This window comes from Macaca fascicularis, chromosome 10 (assembly GCF_037993035.2).
Source record: "Macaca fascicularis isolate 582-1 chromosome 10, T2T-MFA8v1.1".
NCBI lineage: Eukaryota > Metazoa > Chordata > Mammalia > Primates > Cercopithecidae > Macaca > Macaca fascicularis.
The window spans coordinates 95,011,383-95,032,863 of record NC_088384.1 but is presented as its reverse complement, the minus strand read 5'-3'; the positions used below and the strand labels follow the sequence as shown (position 1 = coordinate 95,032,863).

The 21,481-nt window shown below is 49.6% G+C and overlaps 1 protein-coding gene across 6 annotated transcripts in view; it reads right to left on the bottom strand.

Annotated features, from left to right (window-relative positions):
- PPP1R16B (protein phosphatase 1 regulatory subunit 16B) overlaps positions 1-21,481 on the bottom strand; it is a 122,317-nt gene that overhangs the window by 16,556 nt on the left and 84,280 nt on the right. For 5 of the 6 annotated variants that reach the window (XR_012419376.1, XM_065523137.1, XM_074005314.1 and 2 more), the window contains 7 exons: positions 18,666-18,736; positions 12,312-12,457; positions 7,238-7,341; positions 5,130-5,254; positions 1,866-1,991; positions 904-979; positions 7-136 (listed from right to left, as the gene is read on the bottom strand). Coding sequence is in view for 5 of the 6 variants with exons in the window: in XM_065523137.1 (XP_065379209.1) it covers positions 7-136; positions 904-979; positions 1,866-1,991; positions 5,130-5,254; positions 7,238-7,341; positions 12,312-12,457; positions 18,666-18,736 (778 nt within the window). In the remaining variant the exon portion in view is untranslated. Of the gene's footprint in view, positions 1-6; positions 137-903; positions 980-1,865; positions 1,992-5,129; positions 5,255-7,237; positions 7,342-12,311; positions 12,458-18,665; positions 18,737-19,638; positions 19,944-21,481 lie in introns of those variants that run through there. The other variant, XM_074005316.1, reaches the window with a different exon arrangement.

The window sequence follows — 21,481 nt, the reverse complement described above, 5'->3', positions numbered from 1 at the left end:
ACTCACCCACGGCTGCCTGCGCTGGATGTCCTCCGGCTCAAGGATGACTTGTGCCTCAGCTGTGACTTCATGATCACGTCATGCTTGTGTTTTAGCTCCAGCAGCAGGACCTTGAACTCTTCCTCCTCGCACAGGTCTGAAGGGGCAGAGGAGTCTGTTGTGGGGGACAGGGCCAGGACCTGTGGCCCAAGAGGGTGCTCCAGACCAGACAAGCTACCACCCCAACCCAATGAAAACTCCAAGCATCTTTTGGGGCATGCAGGGAGGGAAGCAAACAATGCCAGCCTAAGTTCCTGGGCTGCAACCCAAACCTTAGAGGATTATAAGAATGGGAAACCCAGGTTCTGGGCACAGTCACAATTCCTAAGGTTCCCAGCTATGACCGAGGGATTCATGTTCCTCTTTGATAGTCTCCAAGAAGAGTCCTCAAGTCTTCACTGACAGAAGTAGTGAGGGAAATAAGCAGGTACCCCACATAGCCCAAGCAATAAATTATGCAAAGATGCTAAGAAAGCTACATACTCCTATCTATTCTACTTAACCCCTTCATCCAGCTATCTACCCACTGCTGAAAGAGCCATCTATTCAGATTCATCCTTTACCCACTCATCCACTTATTCTTCTATCTATTCATCCATCCATCCACCCACCCACCCATCCAGTCAACCATACCTCATAATATCTACCCATGTACCCCTCTCATCCATCCATTCATCCATTTATCCATCTATCCCTTCATCTGTCCATCTGTCCATTCATCTACCATCCATTAATTAATCCATCTATCTATCTATACACCAATCCATCAGTCTATACAACCATATATTTATCTATTTCTCCCTCTACCCATCAAAAAATTGATAACTGTCTATTTGTGCACACCAGCTGTTGTGCTGGACTCACCTATTGGCATCTCATCCATGGATGTCCTTGCACTGAGACTAGCTCCATGGGACACCAATAGCTCTGCCATCTGCATCTGAAACACAGGAAGAAGCTCAGTGTCCCCCTGCCCAGAGCTCAGAAAGCCTAGGAGGTGGAGAGAGTGTCCAAGACCTCTTAGGATGTGACCCAAAGAATGGTGGGACAAAGTTGATTTCCAGGGAAGGCCTGCATGCTAGAGCCATGGGGGGAATCCAGACAGATGCAATGCCTGGGCCACACCAAGAAGAGGGAGAAGAAAGAGTTGGCTGTAACTCTAGAGCTGGCAGGTATCTAAGGAGGGACTAGGTGTAAGTGACAATCAGAGTTTTGTGTCTGGAAACAAATGGAGAAACTACTGGGGGCAAAAATGCTGGAAATTTTCTTATTTGGCAAATCTGATTACCATCCTATTAGAACACAACTTGTCAGCCGGGCACGGTGGCTCACGCCTGTAATCCCAGCACTTTGGGAGGTTGAGGCGGGCAGATCACCTGAGGTCAGGAGTTTGAGACCAGCCTGACCAACATGGTGAAACCCCGTCTCTACTAAAAATACAAAAAAATTAGCTGGGCATGGTGGCACACGCCTGTAATCCCAGTTACTCAGGAGGCTGAGGCAGGAGAATTGCTTGAACCCAGGAAACAGAGGTTGCAGTGAACTGAGATTGAGCCACTGCACTCCACCAGCCTGGGCAACAGAGCAAGACTCTTGCTCAAAAAATTTAAAAAAAGAATAATAATAATAATTTAAAAAAAGAACACAATTTGTCCAATGTTTTTGCAAACTCCCTAGGCCTTTTCATATCCCACATATGAGCTATAGTCAACACCTTAAGCCTTAAAGTCTTATGTTCTTTGAAACCAATTGCCAGCCCAAAAAACTTGATGTTAGCAGGTTAGCCCTGTGCCGGCTTCCCCCACAGCCCTGTGGGTGAGAACTACCTGTCCCCAGAAGGCAGCTGCGTGCAGGGGCTCCCAGCCATCCCAGTCCTTCACATCCACACGTACTCCATGATCCAGGAGGAGCTCAGCTGCCCTCAGGTATCCATTGGCTCCAGCTATGTGCAGCTGGAGAAGAGGAAAGAAGTAAGCATTCCCTAGGGGATCAGTCCCACATTGAAGGTAGGCTAGCCCTTACCCCCACCCAAGCCCCACAGCATCCTTGGGGCCAATAGAATGGAATAGAATGAGATGGAAATACCAGTCACATTGCAGAGGATTATTAAGTCTGAAATATGGACCTAGAAAGAAAGGTAGAGAGCTGAATTCTTCTCCCATGTGGTTGGTCTTGGCATCCATGTGGTTAAAGCAACAGCATTTACTGAGCCCCTACTGTGCACTGAGCCCTGAAGAAGGGGTCTCTGAGGTTCAATATGGTGATTTTTAAACATGTCTACAAATTCTTTGATACAGCTTCCTTTAGAAGATGGAGCCCGACTGTTCTCACCTTGAATGTGGGCCAGATTGAGTGACTCACTTCTAACAAATAGGATATTGTGAAGTGAGTGACGATGTGTGATTTCTAAGGCTAGGGCATAAAAGGCATTGCTGCTTCTACTTTACATTGTCTTGGATCAATTACTCTAGAAGGAGGCAGCCACTATGTTGTGAGGACGCTCTAGAAGCCTCAAGGAGAGGTCCTAAGCCTCAAGGAGAGGTGAGAAACTGAGGCCTCCTGCCAACAGCCAGCACTAACTTGCCAGCCATGTGAGTGAGCCACCTTGGAAGTGGAGCCTGCAGCACCAGTCAAGCCTTCAGATGAGACTGCAGCCCCAGTAGTCTCAACAATATTGCAACATCTTGATTGCAATATCATGACAGCCACCAAGCCAGAGCCACCCAGTTAAGCTGTTCCTAACTCTCTGACCCAAAGAAACCATATGAGACAATAAATATTTATTATTGTTTTAAGATGCTACATTGTGCGGTAGTTTGTCATGGAGCAATAGATAATACATCCAATAAGGGACTGTGATCCCATTCAAGGCCTTCAGTCACTGCCTGGCAGACCTCAGTTGTCATGCTTGTTCAATCTGCCCCCAAAATACATAAAGTGCTTAGCCCATAATGAACACTCAGTAAGGGATTCAAATTCTTAGAAAGCCTAAGTGATGACCATGAGAATGAATGAGGGAGAAGGAAATAAGGCAGAAAGACATCAACTGTCCAGCCAAGATGAGAGATAGAAGTGAGAATCCAAGGTGGTCAGCAGAAGACTGGCTGGGAGGAAGCCAGAGAGCCTCAGCGGACCTGAGGTCTGGGGCCGGGGAGTCAGAGGGACAAAGAAGGCATGGCCTCAGGAAGTGATCCTTCCAAATACAGCCCTGATGGTCAGATGCTCCCTCATCCTGGGACAAAGTTGCTTAAAGCTCTGGTCAGTGGATGGTTTTTGTTTCTTTGTTTTTTGTTTTGTTTTGTTTTCCAACTTGAAAAACCAAGGGTATAATGTGAAAATTAATTATCTGATTTATAAATGTTTGATTCTTGCCAGTTGTAGAGAATGATACCTGCTGGCCAGTACGACATTACAAACCTCAATACTTGGCTGGAAATTAAAAGGTATGAGTGGAATAGTGGCATTATTAGTAAAAATAATGGTCATTGCTAACATACATTGAGAATTTACAGACTGTGCTAAGCACTTTCACACAGAATCTCATTTAATGCTCCTAACAACACTGTGAGGAAGATGAGGAAGACACTATGATCTCCACTTTACTGGGAAGACCTGAGACCTAGTATGTGCCTGGTCCATGGGGGTGGGGCCACCCTGAGGCCAGCCCCAGCCCAGGAAGAGAAGATCCCTCTGCCTTGAAGACCCAGTCACAGCCCCAGTAGAGCTGCAATAAGAGTGGGTATGCCCTAGTGCAGCCTGACCTTGACTTCAGACAGAAACAGTCAGTCCTACCTGATCCCATTCTTGAGTGCTAGGCTGAGCAGGTAATTCAAGCAGGCACCCAAGTAATAGAAATGGGCACAAAACAGATGTGAGAGCTCAGGAAGCAGGTGGAAGAAGCCCACTTATCACACCTAGGCTGCCAGGTCAGGCCTGAGGGGCGGTGAGGATACCTGGTACTGCTGAGCCCTACCTAGTGAGCTTGAGATCCCGAGACTGCTAAGTGCTTATGACCAGCATGGAACCTAAGCCTGGGACAGGGCACCCGCACCCCGATCAGCGGGGTAGGCTGCCACAGCCATGCTCTGAATTTTGATTTACAGGCTGCAGAAGTAGACCTCCCAATATTAGCCTGCAGTGTGCTCTGAGAGCCTATGAGGAGTGGCCAGGGAGGTTTTCCTAAGTCATTGACACTTGAGCTGCAAGGATGAGTGGAGTTAACCAGGCAAACTTGAGAGAGAAGAAGGTCCCATTGTTCTCTGTCTCCAGGGTCTAGTAAAGTATGTGGCACAGAGGAGATGCTCATAACTGTGTGTTGACTGGATGGATGGATAGATGGATGGATGGATGGATGGATGGATGGATGGATGGATGGATGGATGGTTCGATGGATGGATGGATGGAAGTCAGGGAACCCAAAGGAGAGGCTATTGCAATAATAACAGAGGAGCTGATGAGGCAAGGCAGTGGGTGCTAGGGTGGGAGAGGAGACACTAAGGCAGAGGAATGGACAGTGCAAAGCAAGAAAGCATGGGTGAGTGGGTGAATGGTGACACCAGTCCTTAATAGAGGAGGTCATTAGAGGAGAGGGAAATAAGGAGCTTAAGATGGACACCTGAAGCCTTGGGTAAAGGAGTATCTTGGAGACAGAGCAGGTGGTGAACAGGTGGGAGCCAGGCCTCCCATCTAGGCTCCTAACTCCAAGCCCCACTTGAGAGTGGCTGGATTCTTTTTTGTTTGTTTGTTTATTAAAGACAAAGTCTTGCTCTGTCACCCAGGCTAGAGTGCACTGGTGCAATCACAGCCCAAACTCAAATTCCCGGGCGCATGTGATCCTCCCTCAGCCTCCCAAGTAGCTGGGACTACAGGTGTGAGCCACCAAGCCCAGCCCAGAGACAGGCCAGGTTCTCAAAGAGGCTGAGCCCTGCTCTGCTGACCCTCCCTATCCAGGGGCAATCCTGGCCCAAAAGGATTCTCGAGGAGGTCCAAGGTCACAGACAGGCCCCAAGGGTACAGGGTTGGTTCCCACCAGTTGCTGGCCCACTTTGGACCTAGCTGGTTTTAGTTTTGGCACTGGCCCATCTCCTCACCAGTGTGGCACCCTGGGCATCTATCCAGTCCAGGTCCTGGCCTGCTGCAATCATGCAGTGGATGTCCGCAATCATCTGCTGCTCAGGAGCTGCCCGCATCTCATTGATTTTCTCTTGGGTGATGCCTGCAGTGGGAAAGAGGGGATTTATTTAGCACCCTCAGGCCTAGGACCCCAGAGGGGAGGGGAAGGCAGACGAGGAGGCATGGTTCTTGTACCCTAGGGTACGCCAGTCAAGGGGGCATGCAGACATGCCCATAGATCATTGTCTTCAGGCCTGATGAGCATAGGCACCATGCACTGGCCCACAGAGCAAGGGCATTCCTGCCTGGCACCCACTAGGCACTGGATTCATGTCAGCTGCTTTGCATATGCTGTTCTTCTACCCGAAAGTCCCTACCATCCACCTACACACCTCCAACTGCTCAGATGGCTGCCTCTGTCTTGTTCTTTAGGTCCTGGACTGGATCATCTCCTAAACTGGCCTCTACTGACCGCCCTATCTGACCAGGGTCTCTGTTAGTTTCCTTCGTCTTAACCACAGTTGTGTCTGTAGCACCTGGCACAATGCTCAATCAATTTTAGTTGCAGAACGACTGAATAAATGAATGTATTACTTTCAAGTGGAGAGCTGAGTCAGTTGAGGTAGGGGGCGCAGAGAGACATTGTATAGCCCGAATCCCATTCCTTTCTTAAAAGTGTGTTACTGACAGCTACGAATAGTATTTAACGAGAGGATGACACGCTTCGTAAAAAGATGCATTAGACCAAGCACTCTTCGATCGAGTTCAGGAGAGGTCTACAAAAGGAGGAAATAAAATCACACGTTTATTTTGACTAAGCTTTAAATGAAATTTAGCATTCCCTACCATTAGAATGTAAGCAAAACCCACAGTAGTGCTAGCAGTGCTTGTGACTTTGTTACCAACAGATACTATAGCTATTTTCATATCCTGTTATCTTATTGTTTAATGAATTAATGAAGTTTCTATCTAACACATTGAAAAATATTTTGGTAGTTATGCTTTAATATAATTGGCTTCCTTTATAATCCTATAATTTTATAACTATTTAAAAACATTATTCTAGACAGGCACGGGGGCTCACGCCTGTAATCTCAACACTTTGGGAGGCTGAGGCAGGCAGATCACCTGAGGTCAGGAGTTCGAGACCAGCCTGGCCAACATGGTGAAACCCTGCTCTACTAAAAACACAAAAATTAGCTGGGCATGATGGCGCACGCCTGTAATCCCAGCTACTTGGGAGGCTGAGGCAAGTGAATCACTTGAACCTGGGAGGCAGAGGGTGCAGTGAGCTGAGATTGTGCCATTGCACTCCAGCCTGGGGGATACAGCAAGACTCCATCTCAAAAAAATAAAAACATTATTCTGAGAAGGGGTCCATAGAGTCACCAGATTGGCACAAAAAATGGTTAAGAATCTCCATGGGAGATGAATAGGAAGAGCTGGGTGCAGGGAACAGGAGATTCAATCATGGTTACTGTGGCTCTGTGGGGGACACGAGGGCAGGGCCAGGGCAAGACTGCAGCTGCAGCTGAGGATCTGGGGTGTGTGACATATTTCCAAGGAGGTGGCACTTCAGAGGCCTGTCTGTGGGGTGCTGGGGGCACGCAGGTCTCTCATTGCTGCATTTGTTTCCTCTCTGAACCTCGTTTGTGAGTTAAGAACAGCCCACATCTTGTTTATCTGGGCCCCTGGCAGCCAGTGTGGTGCCTGGCACAGAGCAGGCACCCTCCAGTGTTCTTGACTTTATTATTGTCCCACATAGAAATATATCTTTACGGTGAATGTTTATTGAATCAAATTGTCACAGCTGATGAAGACAAGGCCAGCTGCGGCCATCTGCGTGTGTGGGTGACACAAATGAGATCAATACCTCCCTTCTGCGCAGCACATTTTCCAGGGTCCTCTCACGTCCTGCTCTTGACAATCACACAGATAAGGATACGAATGAGGACCCATCCTATTCACCGAGCGCGGCGCACAAGGCGGGCCGATGAGTAGCTAATCTGTTCGCCTGTACTGATTTAAGAGATGCTCTCTGCAACTCTGTGCTGTGCTCACTTCATAGCGGGCTGCCCTCCCTTACCCTGGTATGCCATGCAGGTCTCGATGACATCCAGGGTGGGTTCATCCTCGCAGAGGTCATATGGCATGTTCCCATCCGAGTTGACAGCAAGCAAGTCGGCCCCACTGCAGAGAAAGAGGCAGGGTGAGGGCCAAGTAGGTGTGGCTAGGATTGGTCTAGCTGCCTCTGCCCTCTGGCCTCTCACCTGCAATCCTACTGTACAACCCGGCACTCAAAACCCTACCAAGGTGTACCCCAGCAAGATGATCCTTGGATCTGCTTGACACACAGTCCAAGAGCACGACGGCTGCAGGATCCCAGGGCCCTAGGTGGGAAGAGACCAAAGTCCCAGGACAGCTATCCCAGGAGACCTCCCTAAGCCTTTCACTCTGTTGAACCAGCAGGCAGGGACTTAGGGACAGATATAAAAGTCCTCCTGGTGACAATAATAAAAATCGCATGAATGGCAGCAGCATCACTTACCAGGCACTTGCTTAGAGCCAAGCCTGATCTAAGCCCCTTTTGCAGGCATCCTTTTATTTAACCCTCATAATAGCTCAGGTTAATATTGTTGGCCCCATCTCATGCAAGGGGAAACAAAGACTCAGACATGACTGGGCACAGTGGCTCACGCCTGTAATCCCAGCACTTTGGGAGGCCGAGAGGGGTGGATCATCTGAGGTCAGGAGTTCGAGACCAGCCTAGCCAACATAGTGAAACCCTGTCTCTACTACAAACACAAAAATTAACGGGGTGTGGTGGTGGGAGCCTGTAATCCCAGCTATTCAGGAGGCTGAGACATAAGAATTGCTTGAACCCGGGAGGCGGAGGTTGCAGTGAGCCAAGATCACGCCACTGCACTCCAGCCTGGGTGATAGAGCAAGACTCGGTCTAAAAAACAACAACAACAAAAAGACTCAGACAGGTTCGGTCACTTGTCTAAGGTCACACAGCTTGGATACAGTAGAGTCCAGACTTAAACTTCTCATATTAGTTCTTTTTACTTCTCCATGTTCTATTTCATTTTTTGCCCATATGCAGAAACACCTTCAGTTACATTCCACCTCCTCCAAGTCCCTACTCAAAAGGCTGATAGGACAGAGGTAGAAGAATGGAGACTTGGGACTCCCTGGAAGAATTTGCCCTTTGGGCCAGTGGTTCCTGAGAATGGCCCTGGATGCCCTGTGGCAGAACTACCTGCGGACCATGGGAATAAAATGCAGCATTTTGGGTGGGCTTCACTCCAGCCCTCCTGAAAAAGTCCTTGGGTTAGGGCATGGGAATCTGTGTTTTAAACCCATGCCCCAGGTGATTGTAATACCGATCAGCTTTAGGACCCACTGACCCAGGCTGGCACCACTTTCCGTGTCCTCTTGGCACCATCACTGATCAGGCTGTGACTGCCTGAAGCTCCTAGCAGAATTAACCATACTCAGGTTCCCATCAGAGATGTAGGCATGGGCCACCATCCAGTCCTGTGGCCTAACAGCCCTCCACTGTGACTTCTCTGAGCTCTTGTACGCCCCAGAGCAAGTTCATCCAGCTCTCTGAGCTGGGGCAGCAGTACTGTCATCTCCATTCCCGCGGGAGCCAACGATGGGCTCCTGCTGCTCTGCCAAGACCAGTGCAAAAGGCTACCTGCCCTTGGCCACTCTCTCTGACTCCCTGCCCTCAGATGATCAGTCCCCTGGTCTGGCTCTATCTCAACTCTGGTACTTAAACCCCCTGGCTTTCTTCCTGGCTCCCCAGGACTTCTGCATCCCTGTGTGCCCAGTGCCTAACTCTGGGTAATACCAATTATTATTTAGGTTGGTGCAAAAGTAATTGTGGTTCTTGCTATTACTTTTAAGAATCACAATGATTTTTTGTTGTTGTTGTTGTTGTTGTTGTTGTTTTGAGACAAGGTCTTGCTCCATCACCCAGGCTGGTATGTAGTGGCTCGAACTCAGCTCACTGCAACCTCTGCCTCTCAGGTTCAAGCAATTCTCCTGCCTAAGCCTCCTGAGTAGCTGGGATTACAGGCATGCACCACCACGCCCAGCTAATTTTTTAATTTTTAGGAGACACAGGGCTTCACTATGTTGGCCAGGCTGGTCTCGAACTCCTGGCCTCAAGTGGTCTGTCCACCTCGGCCTCCCAAAGTGCTGGGATTACAGGTGTCAACCACCACGCCCAGCTCTTCAGTGATTTTTTTGGCAGACTATAATAGCTTTTTCTAAAATTCATAGGGAATCTCAAGGAACCTGAATAGCCAACATAACCCTGAAAAAGAAGAACGAAGCTGGCGGACTCACATTTCCTGATTTCAAAACAAACTCCAAAACTCTAGCATCAAAACAGTGTGGGACTGGCATAAAGACAAATATACAGATCAATAAAATAGAATAGAGTCCAGAAACAAACCCTCACATATACAGTTAAATGATTTCAGACAGGGTACCAAGGCCATTCAATGGAGAAAAGACCAATCATCTTTCCAACAGATGGCGTAGGAAAATTGGATATCCATATGCAAAAGAATGAAGTAGGTCCTTACCCAATATCATATATAAGATTTAAATCAAACTGGATCCATGACCTAAATGAAAGACTTAAAACTGTAAAACTCTTAGGAGAAAACATAGAACAAAAGCTCCACGACAGTGGATTTGGCAGTGATTTCTTGGATATGACATCAAAGGCACAGGCAACAAAAGGAAAAGTAGATAAATTGGACGTTGTGAAAATTTAAAAATTTTGTGCAGCAAAAGCCACAACCAACAGAGTTAAAAAGACAACCCATAGAATGGGAGAAAACATTACATCTATCTGATAAGGGATTCATCTCCAGAATACATAGAGAAATCCTAAAATTCAATGACAAAAACCCAACCCAATTCAAACATGGACAAAGGACTTGAATAGATATTTCTCCAAAGAAGATATACAGATGGACAATGGGCACATGAAAAGATGCTCAACATCACTCATCAATAGAAAAATACAAATCAAAACCACAGTGAGAGACCACCTCACACCTACTAGTATGGCTAATAACAAAAAAGAACAAGCAGAAAATAATAAGTGTTGGCAAGGATATGGATAAACTAGAACCCTTGTGTACTGTTGGTGGGAATGTAAAATGTTGTGGAAAACAGTATAGCAGCTCCTTAAAAAATTTAAAATAGCATTACCATACGATCCAGCAATTCCACTTCTGGGTGTATAACCAAAGGAACTGGAATCAGGGTTTCAAGAGATATTTGTACACCCATGTTCATCACAGCATGATTCACAATAACTAAAACATGGAGGCAACCCAGGTGTCCATCAACAAACAGATACATAAGTGAAACATGGTATAGACATACAACGGAGTACATTCAGCCTTAAAAAGGAAGGAAACTCGGACACATACTACAACATAGATGAACCTTGAGGACATTATGCTAAGTGAAATATGCCAGTCAAAAAAAGACAAATACTATATGAATCCACTTCTTGTTTTTTTGAGATGGAGTCTCACTCCATCGCCCAGGCTGGGTTGCAGTGGTACAATCTCGGCTCACTGCAACCTCAGTCTCCTGGATTCAAGCGATTCTCCTGCCTCAGCCTCCCGAGTAGCTGGGATTACAGACGTGAGTCACTATGCCCAGCTGAATCCACTATTTATTTATTTATTTATTTATTTATTTATTTTTTGAGGTGGAGTCTTGCTTTTGTTGCCCAAGCTGGAGTGCAATGGCGTGATCTCAGCTCATTGCAACCTCCATCTCCTGGGTTCAAGTGATTCTCCTGCCTGGGCCTGCCAAGTAGCTGGGATTACAGGCATGCGCCACCATACCCAGCTAATTTTGTATTTTTAGCAGAGATGGGACTTCACCATGTTGGTCAGGCTGGTCTCGAACTCCTGACCTCAGGTGATCCGCCTGCCTCAGCCTCCCAAAATGCTGAAATGACAAGCGTGAACCACCGCGTCCGGCCTTTCCGAATCCACTTCCATAAAGTGCTTACGGTAGTCAAATTCATAGAGACAGAAAGTAGAATGGTGGTTGCCAGGAACCAGGGGTGGGCAGGGAATGGGAATTACTGTTTAATAGGTACACAGTTTCAGTTTTGCAAGATGAAAGTCGTTCTGAAGATGGAGGGGGTGATGGCTGCACAACAGTATGAATGTACTTAACACCACTAACCTGCACACTTAAAATGGGTAAGGCGGTATTTTATGTTATATGTGTTTTATCACTAAAAAAAATTGGGGAGAAAGAGAGCATGAAAGGAGAAGAGAGAAAACAAAAAGAGACTGGAAACAGAGCAAGACCAAGAGTGAAGGACAGACAGAGACAGAAGAAGAAAATAACAGGCACACAGAGATGGGGAGAGTAAGGGGGAACTGAGGGGAGGAGAGGGCAAGAGGTAGAAGCAGAGAGAGAGAGAGATGAAGAGAGGATGCGAGGAGAAAGAAAGTGACAAGCACTAAGAGATACTGAGAAAGAGTGACAGAGAGAGAGAAAAAAAGAGGAGAGGAAGAAAGAAAAGCAAAAAAGGAGGGAAGGAGGAAGGGAAGAAAGAAGGAAGGAAGGGAGGGAGGCAGGTAGGGAAAAGAAAGGAAGGGAGAGATGGAGGGACAAGAGGAGAGGAGGAAGTGGGGGAAGAAAGAAGAAAGGGAGGAAGGGAGGGAAGAAAGACGAAAGGGAGGAAGGGAGGGAGGAAAGAAGAAAGGAAGGGAGGGAGGAAGAAAGAAGGAAAGGAGGGAGGAAGGGAAGAAAGAAGGAAGGGAGGGAAGAAAGAAGAAAGGGAGGAAGGGAGGGAAGAAGGAAGGGAGGAAGGGAGAGAAGAAAAAAGGAAGAGAGGGAAGAAAGAAGGAAGGGAGGAAGTGAGGGAAGAAAAAGGAAAGGGAGGGGGGGAAGGAAAAAAGAAGGGAGGAAGGGAGAGAGGGAAGAAAGAAGAAATGGAGGGAGGGAAGAAAGAAGGAAGGGAGGAAGGGAGGGAAGAAGGAAGAAAGGAGGGAGGGAGGGAAGAAAGAAGGAAGGGAGGAAGTGAGGGGAGAAGGAAGGAAGTTGGAAAAAGACACGAGGTGGAGGGAGGCTGCTCTGGGGCAGGGAGGGGCACGTACTACTGAACGAGGATCTTCACCAGGTTGATGTGGCCGCAGGTGGCTGCAGCATGGAGGGGTGTCCACAGCTCGTTATCCTTGGCGTTCACGTTGGCACCATGGGAGAGGAGCAGCTTGACAATTTCCTCAAAGTTGTCGATGCAGCACTGGGAGGGACACACAGGCAGAGTCAGCTCCAGGCAGGACCCTGGGCCCTGGTCAGGACATGCCAGGTTCCCCCTGGAGGCCATGAGGAAGACTGTGGAAGGCCTAAGTTTGAATCCAGCTCCATGATGTTCAAACTGTAAGCATTGCCCTTGACCTTGAGCAAGCCACTTAACCTCTCTGGGCCTTAGTCTCCTTGTGAGCAAAAATGAAGTAAATAATATATAAGATAAAAATATACAGGTAAAAAACACTCTGTCAGCTATAACGTGCTTTGCAAGTATCACTGAAATGGGACAAAATTTTGAATGAGATTTTAAAACTTTTTTTTAATCCCAGAAGGCTTTCTCCAAACAAAATTGTATGGAGAACTCTCACTTAGATGACCAGTAAATCCAAGCAGGATTGCTTGGGTTGAGGCAGGGGTGTGTGTGTGTTGCGGGGTGGCGGGGGGAGGTGTCCCCTTTCCCAGCAGTGGCCTCCAAAGTGGTTTCAAGATCACAGCTTGAAACCTCTGACTTAGGAACCTCTGACCCAGTAGCTCAGATCTCGGGGAAGCCTTCAAGTAACCAAGACTCCCCTCGAAAGAATCCAGCTCCACGTGAGCGTTCCACGGGGTCCTGATAGCCCCTGCGAGGAGACAGCCATGTTTGTGCTCCTGCCTGTATGCTGCAGGATTGCGCACCGGGCAGTCCGGGTAAGAGGGAAGGGCCGGCCGGGCGCGGTGCCTCACGCCTGTAATCCCAGCACTTTGGGAGGCCGAGACGGGTGGATCACGAGGTCAGGAGATCGAGACCATCCTGGCTAACACGGTGAAACCCCGTCTCTACTAAAAATACATTTTAAAAAATGAGCCGGGCGCAGTGGCGGGCGCCTGTAGTCCCAGCTACACGGGAGGCTGAGGCAGGAGAATGGTGTGAACCCGGGAGGCGGAGCTTGCAGTGAGTGGAGATCGCGCCACTGCACTCCAGCCTGGGCGACAGAGCAAGACTCCGTCTCAAAAAAAAAAAAAAAAAAAAAAAAAAAAAAAAAAAAAAAGGGGGAAGGGCCAGCAGCCTGCAGCCTCCTAGAGAGAACACAGGCTCCAACACAGGTAGCCCCCAGACTCCAGGGATAGGGAGGAAAAGATCCCAGGGAGACAGAGGGGTGTCAAGCTAGGCGCCAGGGTGGGAGAGGCCGGGAGAGAGGAGCAAGACAGGGAGCCACTTTACAGACTGCAGGAGGAAACTCTTCCCTAGAGGTGACTTCTGCGGAAGCCAGCAGGGGACACAGCAGGGCTCAAAGGCTCAGCCCTGCCCATCCAGGTAAGGGCTTGGGACTTGGTCCTCAGTGCAATGGGAGACACTGAGTTACGCTAAGAAGGGGAGCAGGATCAGACTTGCTTTTAAAAACAACAGCTCCTCTGATTGCACGTGGAGAACAGATTGTGTGTGTGCGCGTGCACGCCCACACACATGTGTGCACGTTGGGAGGGGACAGCGAGGAGCTGTGTTGAAGTCACCCGGCTAAGAGATGATGGTGGCCTGGCCTCCAGAAACGACCACGGGGATAGAGAGAAGAGTCCAGATGCCAGCAGAAGGAGCAGGAGCAGCTGTAGAAGCCCACGGCCCCAGGTGGGTGTGGGCGTTGGTGTAGGCGTGGGTTGGGGTGGCACCACAGCCCCACCCCTATCCCCAGGGAAGCCAGGGCTCAGCGCCAGGACATGTGGGAAAGGAGCAGCCGTTTGCACAGATGGCGCCAGAGACCCAGGTTCTTTCTGCGCCAGCCAGTCTTTGCGGGGCGGGGTGGGGGGGAGCGGGGGGACGGTGGCTAGGTCTGAGGACATCTCTCCGGACAGGCAGGGAAAGACTCTGTAGCGGCTGGGTGCTGCCTCAGGTGGGCGGGAGAACCACGCAGCAGCACGGCGCGGCCGGCAGAGGGCGCCAAAGGCAACGAAGCGAGGCTGTGGTGGAAGGTGAACATCTCCAGGCCTTCACTGGGAGATGCCACTGAGAAGCCCCTGGGGTCAGGGGCAAGAGGGCCAGAAATCCAACCCCTGGAGACTGCAGGAAACATAGAGGGTGGAGTGGAAGCCTCAGGTTGAAGCAGGAGGGGACTGTGTGCCCAGAATGGCAGAGTCTTGTGAGACAATGTCCAGGGGCTGGACCAGTCTATACCTGGGAGACCCAGCCTGAGTAAGGGCTGCGTTGGGGGCTGGGTGCAGGGGCGCACATGGAGTAGGTGGTAGCTGGTGGAGTGGGCGGGCCTCCTCCTCTGCGGTGGCTGAGGTGGGAAATGGCACCTGGCAGTCAGTCGCCTCCTCCCACCTCCTCCCACCTCCTCCCTTCCCACCTTCAATCTATCACCAGGTATGAATCGCACATCTCCTAAATCGCTGTCCCCACCCTCTGCCCTGGATGAAGTTTCATCATCTCTCTCTACCTCCCTGTCACTCCCCTTCCTAACACCCTCGACCAGAGAGAGCTTCTTCATTAATCTAATCATGTTGCTCTGCATTTACAAACCTCTGAGGGCTCCCTGTTGCCAAGAGAAGAAAATCCACACTCCTTTGCCAGGCATGGGCAGTTCTTCTTAATGTGCCCCCATCTCCTTTGTTGCACTGGAGCAACAGTGACAATAGCAGTGATAACAATAACAACAGCCCCGGCAACAACAGTAATAACATGTCACATCACATTGTCAATAACAATGTCAAATACTTTTTGAGGGCTTACAAGAGTCAAGCAGCTTGCTAAGCTTTGGCCATGCATTGCCTCATTTAATCTTCAAAAAAAAGGAGGATTGCTCTTTTAACAGATGGGGAAATGGCCCCTTTTATAGATGGGGAAACTGGCTCAAGGAGACCTGGTGACACAATGTCACACGGAGTAAGAAATGAATTGAAATCCAAGCAGTCTAACTCCAAATGCCCTGTTCTTAACCTTCTCAGTCTCACCACCTGCACCTCTCCGTGAGGCTTCCTGCACTCTAATTGTGCCACACGGAACCCTCTAGACTCCAAACTTGAAATGCTGAGCCCCTTTCTCAAGGCTTTGCACATGCTATTCCCTTGGCTTTGAATGTTCTGCCTTACCCTTTTCTAGCTAGCAAACTCCTACTCATCCTTCAAGACCCAACTCAGATATCCCTTCCTCTTAGAAGCCTTTCTCAGTTCCCCTTTGGGTCAAGTCTTCGGTTCCCAGCTTTAAGCTGCCTCTGTGCAAGGGCTGACCACACTGCATTACCTCTATTATGATTTATGTGCCTGTGGCCACAGCACACTCTGAATTCTGAAAGCAGGGACTCTGCCTAACTTACTTCTGGGGCCCTGTCCCCAGAAGATACCTGGCATGGAGTAGGTACACAATAGGTACTTGTTGAAAAAATAAATGGAAGCCCACAGGCTGATGAGGGTGGATGTCTCCCTGAAAGGGATCTCAACATGGGGCCCAAGGCAAAGGTGGTGGTTGGGGTGGGGTGTGGGTTTCAGCTGGTCAGCCATGAGCTTCATGCAGCTAAACTCGGAGCCTGGTGAGTTCCCGCCTCCCTGACCATGCATCCCCAGGGGCCTAGGAACCCACAGGAGAAACTGGTCCTGAGAAAGCAATGTGACCAACAAGGAAGAAGCACTATGTGAGGTGGCGGGAACCCCAAGCTAAAAAAAGGGCACCACTCGAGAGGTCATTGCATAGGGATGGCAACTCAAGGGGAGACCTGGGGCTCAGAGAATTGCAGCTGTGGTGTCCACAGAGCAGTTAAGACTACCTTGTTTCAAATCCTGGCTTCAACACTCAATCACTGTTTGGCCTTCGACAAGATTTCACCTCCCCAAGCTGCATGGTATAATACGACAGCCACTGTTTCTTTAAATCCAGTAAAATTAAATAAAATTCAAAATCCATTTCCTCAGTCACATCAGCCACATTTCGAGTGCTGGAGATCTGCATGTGGCTGGTGGCTATTGTACTGTGCACTGCAGAAACACAGAACATTTCCATCATTGTAGAAAGTTCTATTGAATAGGCTGCCTCAGTTTCCTCAGTCATAAAATAGGGATGATAATTCTTTTTTTTTTTTTTTTTTTGAGACAGCGTCTCACTCTGTCACCCAGGCTAGAAGGCAGTGGCATGATCTTGGCTCACTACAACCTCTGCTTCCCAGGTTCAAGCACATCTCTATACCTCAGCCTCCCTAGTAGCTGGGATTACAAACACCCGCCACCACACCTGGCTAATTTTTTTATTTTTAGTAAAGACAGGGTTTTGCCATGTTGGCCAGGCTGGTCTTGAACTCCTGACCTCAGGTGATCTGCCTGCCTTGGCCTCCCAAAGTGCCGGGATTACAGGCATGAGCCACCATGCCCGGCCTGGGGATGATATTTCTGAGGTTTGTTGTAAGGATCAAAATGAAATATATAACTGAAGTAATTTGCAGATAAGTGGTCACATGATACATTTTAATAATAATAACTTTTAATAAATAATAATAGATAATATTTATCCAGTATTGAGCACTGCTTAAAGGAGTTTTACGTGTGTTCATTTAATCCTCACAACCATCCAATGAGATGGGTACTTGTTATCCCTCTTTTAGAGATGAGGAAACTGAGGCACAGAGAGTTTCAGTAACTTCCCCACAGTCACACAGCTAGTGGGTGACAGTTCTGGGCCACAAGTCTGACTCTCAGTCCTGACGTCCTCACCTTTCTGGCACGCAGTAGGAAGTAGCCTACACATTTGGTCCTCATGCCCATGGCTGGGGGGTGCTACCCAGCCTTGGAAATTGGCATTTGGGTCTCGACTTCAGGGCAAGCTACAGCAGCCACCTGCTCTCCGCTCCCTGGTGGAGTCCCAGGCCCTCTAGAGTTCATGGAGCTGGGAGTCTGGGAGTTTCCAAGGGCAGATGGAGACAGGGTACTGAGGCAGCTGCCTGAGAGTGGATGCCTGAGGCCCTGTGAGAGAGAAGTCAAGAGGACACACAGGGACCTGCCCCTGGGGCCTGTGGGCAGGGCGTGGCCAGTCTCTGTCCATCCCACCCCGGCCCTTGCATGGAGGTGGAGAGGCCCTCACCAGCCCAGGGTTCTAGCTGCCTGGCCTCTCACTCAAGTCCATCTACTTAGAAACTCGGGCACAGGGAGGCTTTGATGTGTTCATGCATTAATTCAGCATGCACATATTGAGTACCTGCTGTATGCCAGCATGGGGAAAGATGCTAGGACACACCCATAAGCAAGAGGCATGGGCTGTGCCCTCAGGCAGCTCAGCGTCTGAGTAGGGGAGAAGTCAGCATCAAATGATGACATCAATGGCTACAATGACTAATTACAAAGGAAGAGGGCCTTCCGAAGACAAAGGGTATGTCCGTCACAGCACAGCTCTGAAGCTCTTGCTGTGGAGGGCAGCTAATGGGTGAAAGCACCAAGTGCTGTGGGAAGTGTGGTGGGGAGGAGCGCAGTGGGTCCAAGGACCTGAGAAGTTGGGTGGCTGGGGCCCCGAGAGCCAGGAGGCTTGGAAGATCGGGTGCGAGCCCCGCCTCGTGGGGCCTTGTGCACTGTGGCAGAGTTTGTTTTTATCCCCTCCATTATAGGAAGACATCAGAGAACTTTGAGTAACACGAAGAGAGTTTTGGCTTCAGCATCCCCATGGCTGCTGTGTGGAGACAGAATTATGGCAGAGCCAGACTGAATGCTGGGGACCAGTTACGAGGCTGTAGCAGCATCCATGTGAAAGGTGACAGCCGGAGCAGCCGTCCCCAGCAAGGAGGACTGGACCCATCCCTCTGCCTTGGAAAGGACATGTCATGATAGCACATGGCTCAAGGCCATAAATCAAGATCATGTGACCTTGGGCAGGTCACATAAGTCCCGCCAACTGCCTCTGTCACCAGGGTGGATGGGATGTCCTGATTAAGTGTGAATGTGCTTCGTACACTGTCAAGCTCCAAACACACTTGCTTTCATGGGCAGGAGGGGTGCAGTGAACAAAGGCTCCCTGTCAACAGAGCCTGCATGTGCAGGCGCGTCTGCGCGCACACAGGGCTCTGTAGGATGGCAGTAACAGACACGCGTGTCTCCAAAGTAGACAAGAGCCTTTCAGATGGGCCAGCTGCAGCTCCTCCTCCCTCCCTCATTCCCTCCTCCCTGAGAGTTCTGAGCAGGAAAGTGCCAAGAAACAGGGTACCTGTCCAGGTGAGGAGCAGGGAGCCCGGGAACCCCAACGAGCCCAGCCTTACCTGGTGTAGGGCTGTGAGTCCGTCCTCATTGCACAAATCAGGGCTGACCTTATTCTTCAGGAAGTAGCGTACTGCAATAGGAGGGTACAGGAGTGAGCTTCCCGTTGCACACTGGGTGTGCAGCCATGCAGGGGCCTGGGTAAGACCCACTCTCCCCAGGCCCATGAGGAATGTAGTAACACCTCCCCATTTTACAGATGAGACAACTGAGGCCCAGCATTTCCAAGAGGTGGATGCCACTGCCTGTCTTATTATGGATAACAATAACAAGAACTAACAATTATTCAGTACTTCCTGTATGCCAGGCACTGAGCTAAGCAATTTACATTTGTTGTCCAGAGGGTGCACATTCTAGTCATTGAAAGCATACACTCTGGAGGTTCAAATTTGGGCACCATTCTCATTGGCTGTGCAACCTCGGTCAAGACACTACCTTCTCTGTGCCTCAGTTTTCTCATCTGCAAAATGGGGATGATGTTCATCCTCCTCACGGTGACAGTGTGAGTGGTCATCGAGGTGAGCCATGCCGGGGACTCAGCACAGTGGCCTGCATGTGGTTTGGGAGTGAACTCCTGCTCTGGCAGCTGTGGTGATTTTTATTAAAACTGTGGGTACCCACAGCAGGTAATGGCTCACCTATGGGTGTCAAATGCCCCTTCTTTGGCCCTACTGAGCCCTGGGGAAGGAGGGTAGCAGAGGTTTTAACCATCCCCAATCCCTAGAATTTTGTCTAGGGGTGTGCGTGTGTGTGTGTGTGTGTGTGTGTGTGTGTGTGTGTGTGTGTGTTTTCAGGGATTCTGGGTGGACAGGGAGGCCACAGTGAACAGCACCGACAGCCTGGAATCCCTCTTGCTTAGGATAAGCCCCCTCCCCTTATCACTGTGACCCTCCTCCCTTCTCCTCTGCCCGCCACCATTCAGGCCCTAATTCTCCCCTGAACCCAAGTGCAAAGGGAGAGAAGAGAGGAGCTCACCCAGCAGCCCTGCAGGCCCCTTCCCCGGCTTGGCAACTGGGACCCCAGCTCTGGCTTTAGCAGGGTGATCTGAGGCCTTCCAGCTTTGCCTCTCCCCATGGATGAGGAGTCTAGGGGGCCAGTGGGATGAGTCCACTCGAGCCCCTGGCTCCCCTTCCAGGCCACACCTCTACTGTTCCTGTCCAAATGGCTCCGAGCCTGCTTGCAGGGCCTCAGTAGGATCTTCCCTGGATCCAGCTTCCCAAAGGTAGACTGTGCAGTTACTGGGCAAGCGGACCTCTAGGCCAGAGGGGTGAACAGAGTGTGGCCGTTTGTAGGGCAAGTGGACGAACTTGAATAAGCAAGCTGGCTTGTGTGTGTGGCCCTCGTGCCATTGGGCTGATGAAGCCAGGCGTGGAGGCCCAGGCACTGCAGATAGGATACACAGGCTGGCCCTGAGCCCTCTGAGCCTCCTCCCACCCCCAGCCAAGTCTGGCTCCCTGTGAAACAGAAGCCAAAGTCCACACCCCCTAATCCCCACCGCAGACACTATCTCCACACTACGGTTCATGCCACAGGGCAGGGCTGAGGTAGCTTCCTCGTTGATTTCTGCTGTGGGGAAACAAATTAGAAGTGAGCCGGGCAGGGTGGAGAGAAGGCTATCCCTTCTGCAGGACAAAAAACCCGGTCAGCAACTCCAGGGGGTACAGGGGAAAAAGACGCTGGCAGGCAAGGGAGGAGTCCTTAAGGGCTCAGGAGCAGTGAATGGGGTGGGGGTACAGCCCCTCAGCTCCATCCTCATGAGGCCCAGTTCCCAAACCACAGTCCCAGTTGCACCCTAGGCCTCAGTGTGAACCAAGGCCCTGCATGAAGGGGAGGTTGAGGTCACCACCCAGCAAGAGGTGGCATCTCCAGTAGACCTGCCCAGTATGCATAGCCAGTATGGGTTAAGCATGACAGGACCTTGTCCAGTAAGGTCAGATCCTTTGGCACTGTCCCGACCAACATGGTGCCACTAGCTACATCTGGCTATTATGGCTGCTTAAATGAATTAACATTTCAAATTTAGTTTCTCAGGCATGCTGTGCTGTTTCAAGTGGTTGGTGGCTACCATATTGGAAAGTGTAGAAATAGAACATTTTCATCTTCCTGGAAAGTTATATTGGACAGTGCTGCTTTGGGGCATTATAAATGAAAATTAGCTCTATCACAAATTGTTAAAATCCTTCCATGGCTCCCCATTGCTCTGGGAATAAAGTCCAAAACTCTTCCTATGGCCTACAAGTTCTTGCATGATGTGAGCCCTGCCTGCAGACCTCCAGCTTGTACAATTGTAGGGGGCACCATCCACATCATGGTTTCTAAGACTGGCATCCTCTGGAGCTGTCCAGTACACAACTTGCTCAGCTGTGCACAATCATCCTACCTGCTAACCTCTCCACTCTCATTTCTTAAACTCCTAACACTTTCCATAAGAGTCTTTTGTCAGTTACAGAGTCACACCACTTCTTGTGGTCTCTGAGATTTTGCATAGTCTGTTCCCATTGCCTGGAAAACTCAATCATTCATCCATCCAACCACCATCATCCATGCATCTGCCTCTAACACTAACACACACACACACACACCTCAGCCCCACGCCTCATCCTTTAGGTCTCAGCTCAAACTCCCCAGGCTCCTGTTATATATACCCATAGCTCCTATACATCTCATTTACAGCCTTGTCACAACTACAATTATATAACTAATTATGGGCTTTGAGTGTATCTGCTCATTGGACACTAAGCCCCACGAGGGCAGAACCATGACCTGGTACTTATGACTCTATCCCTAAAGCCTGGTACACAGTAAGTCCTCAAGAACT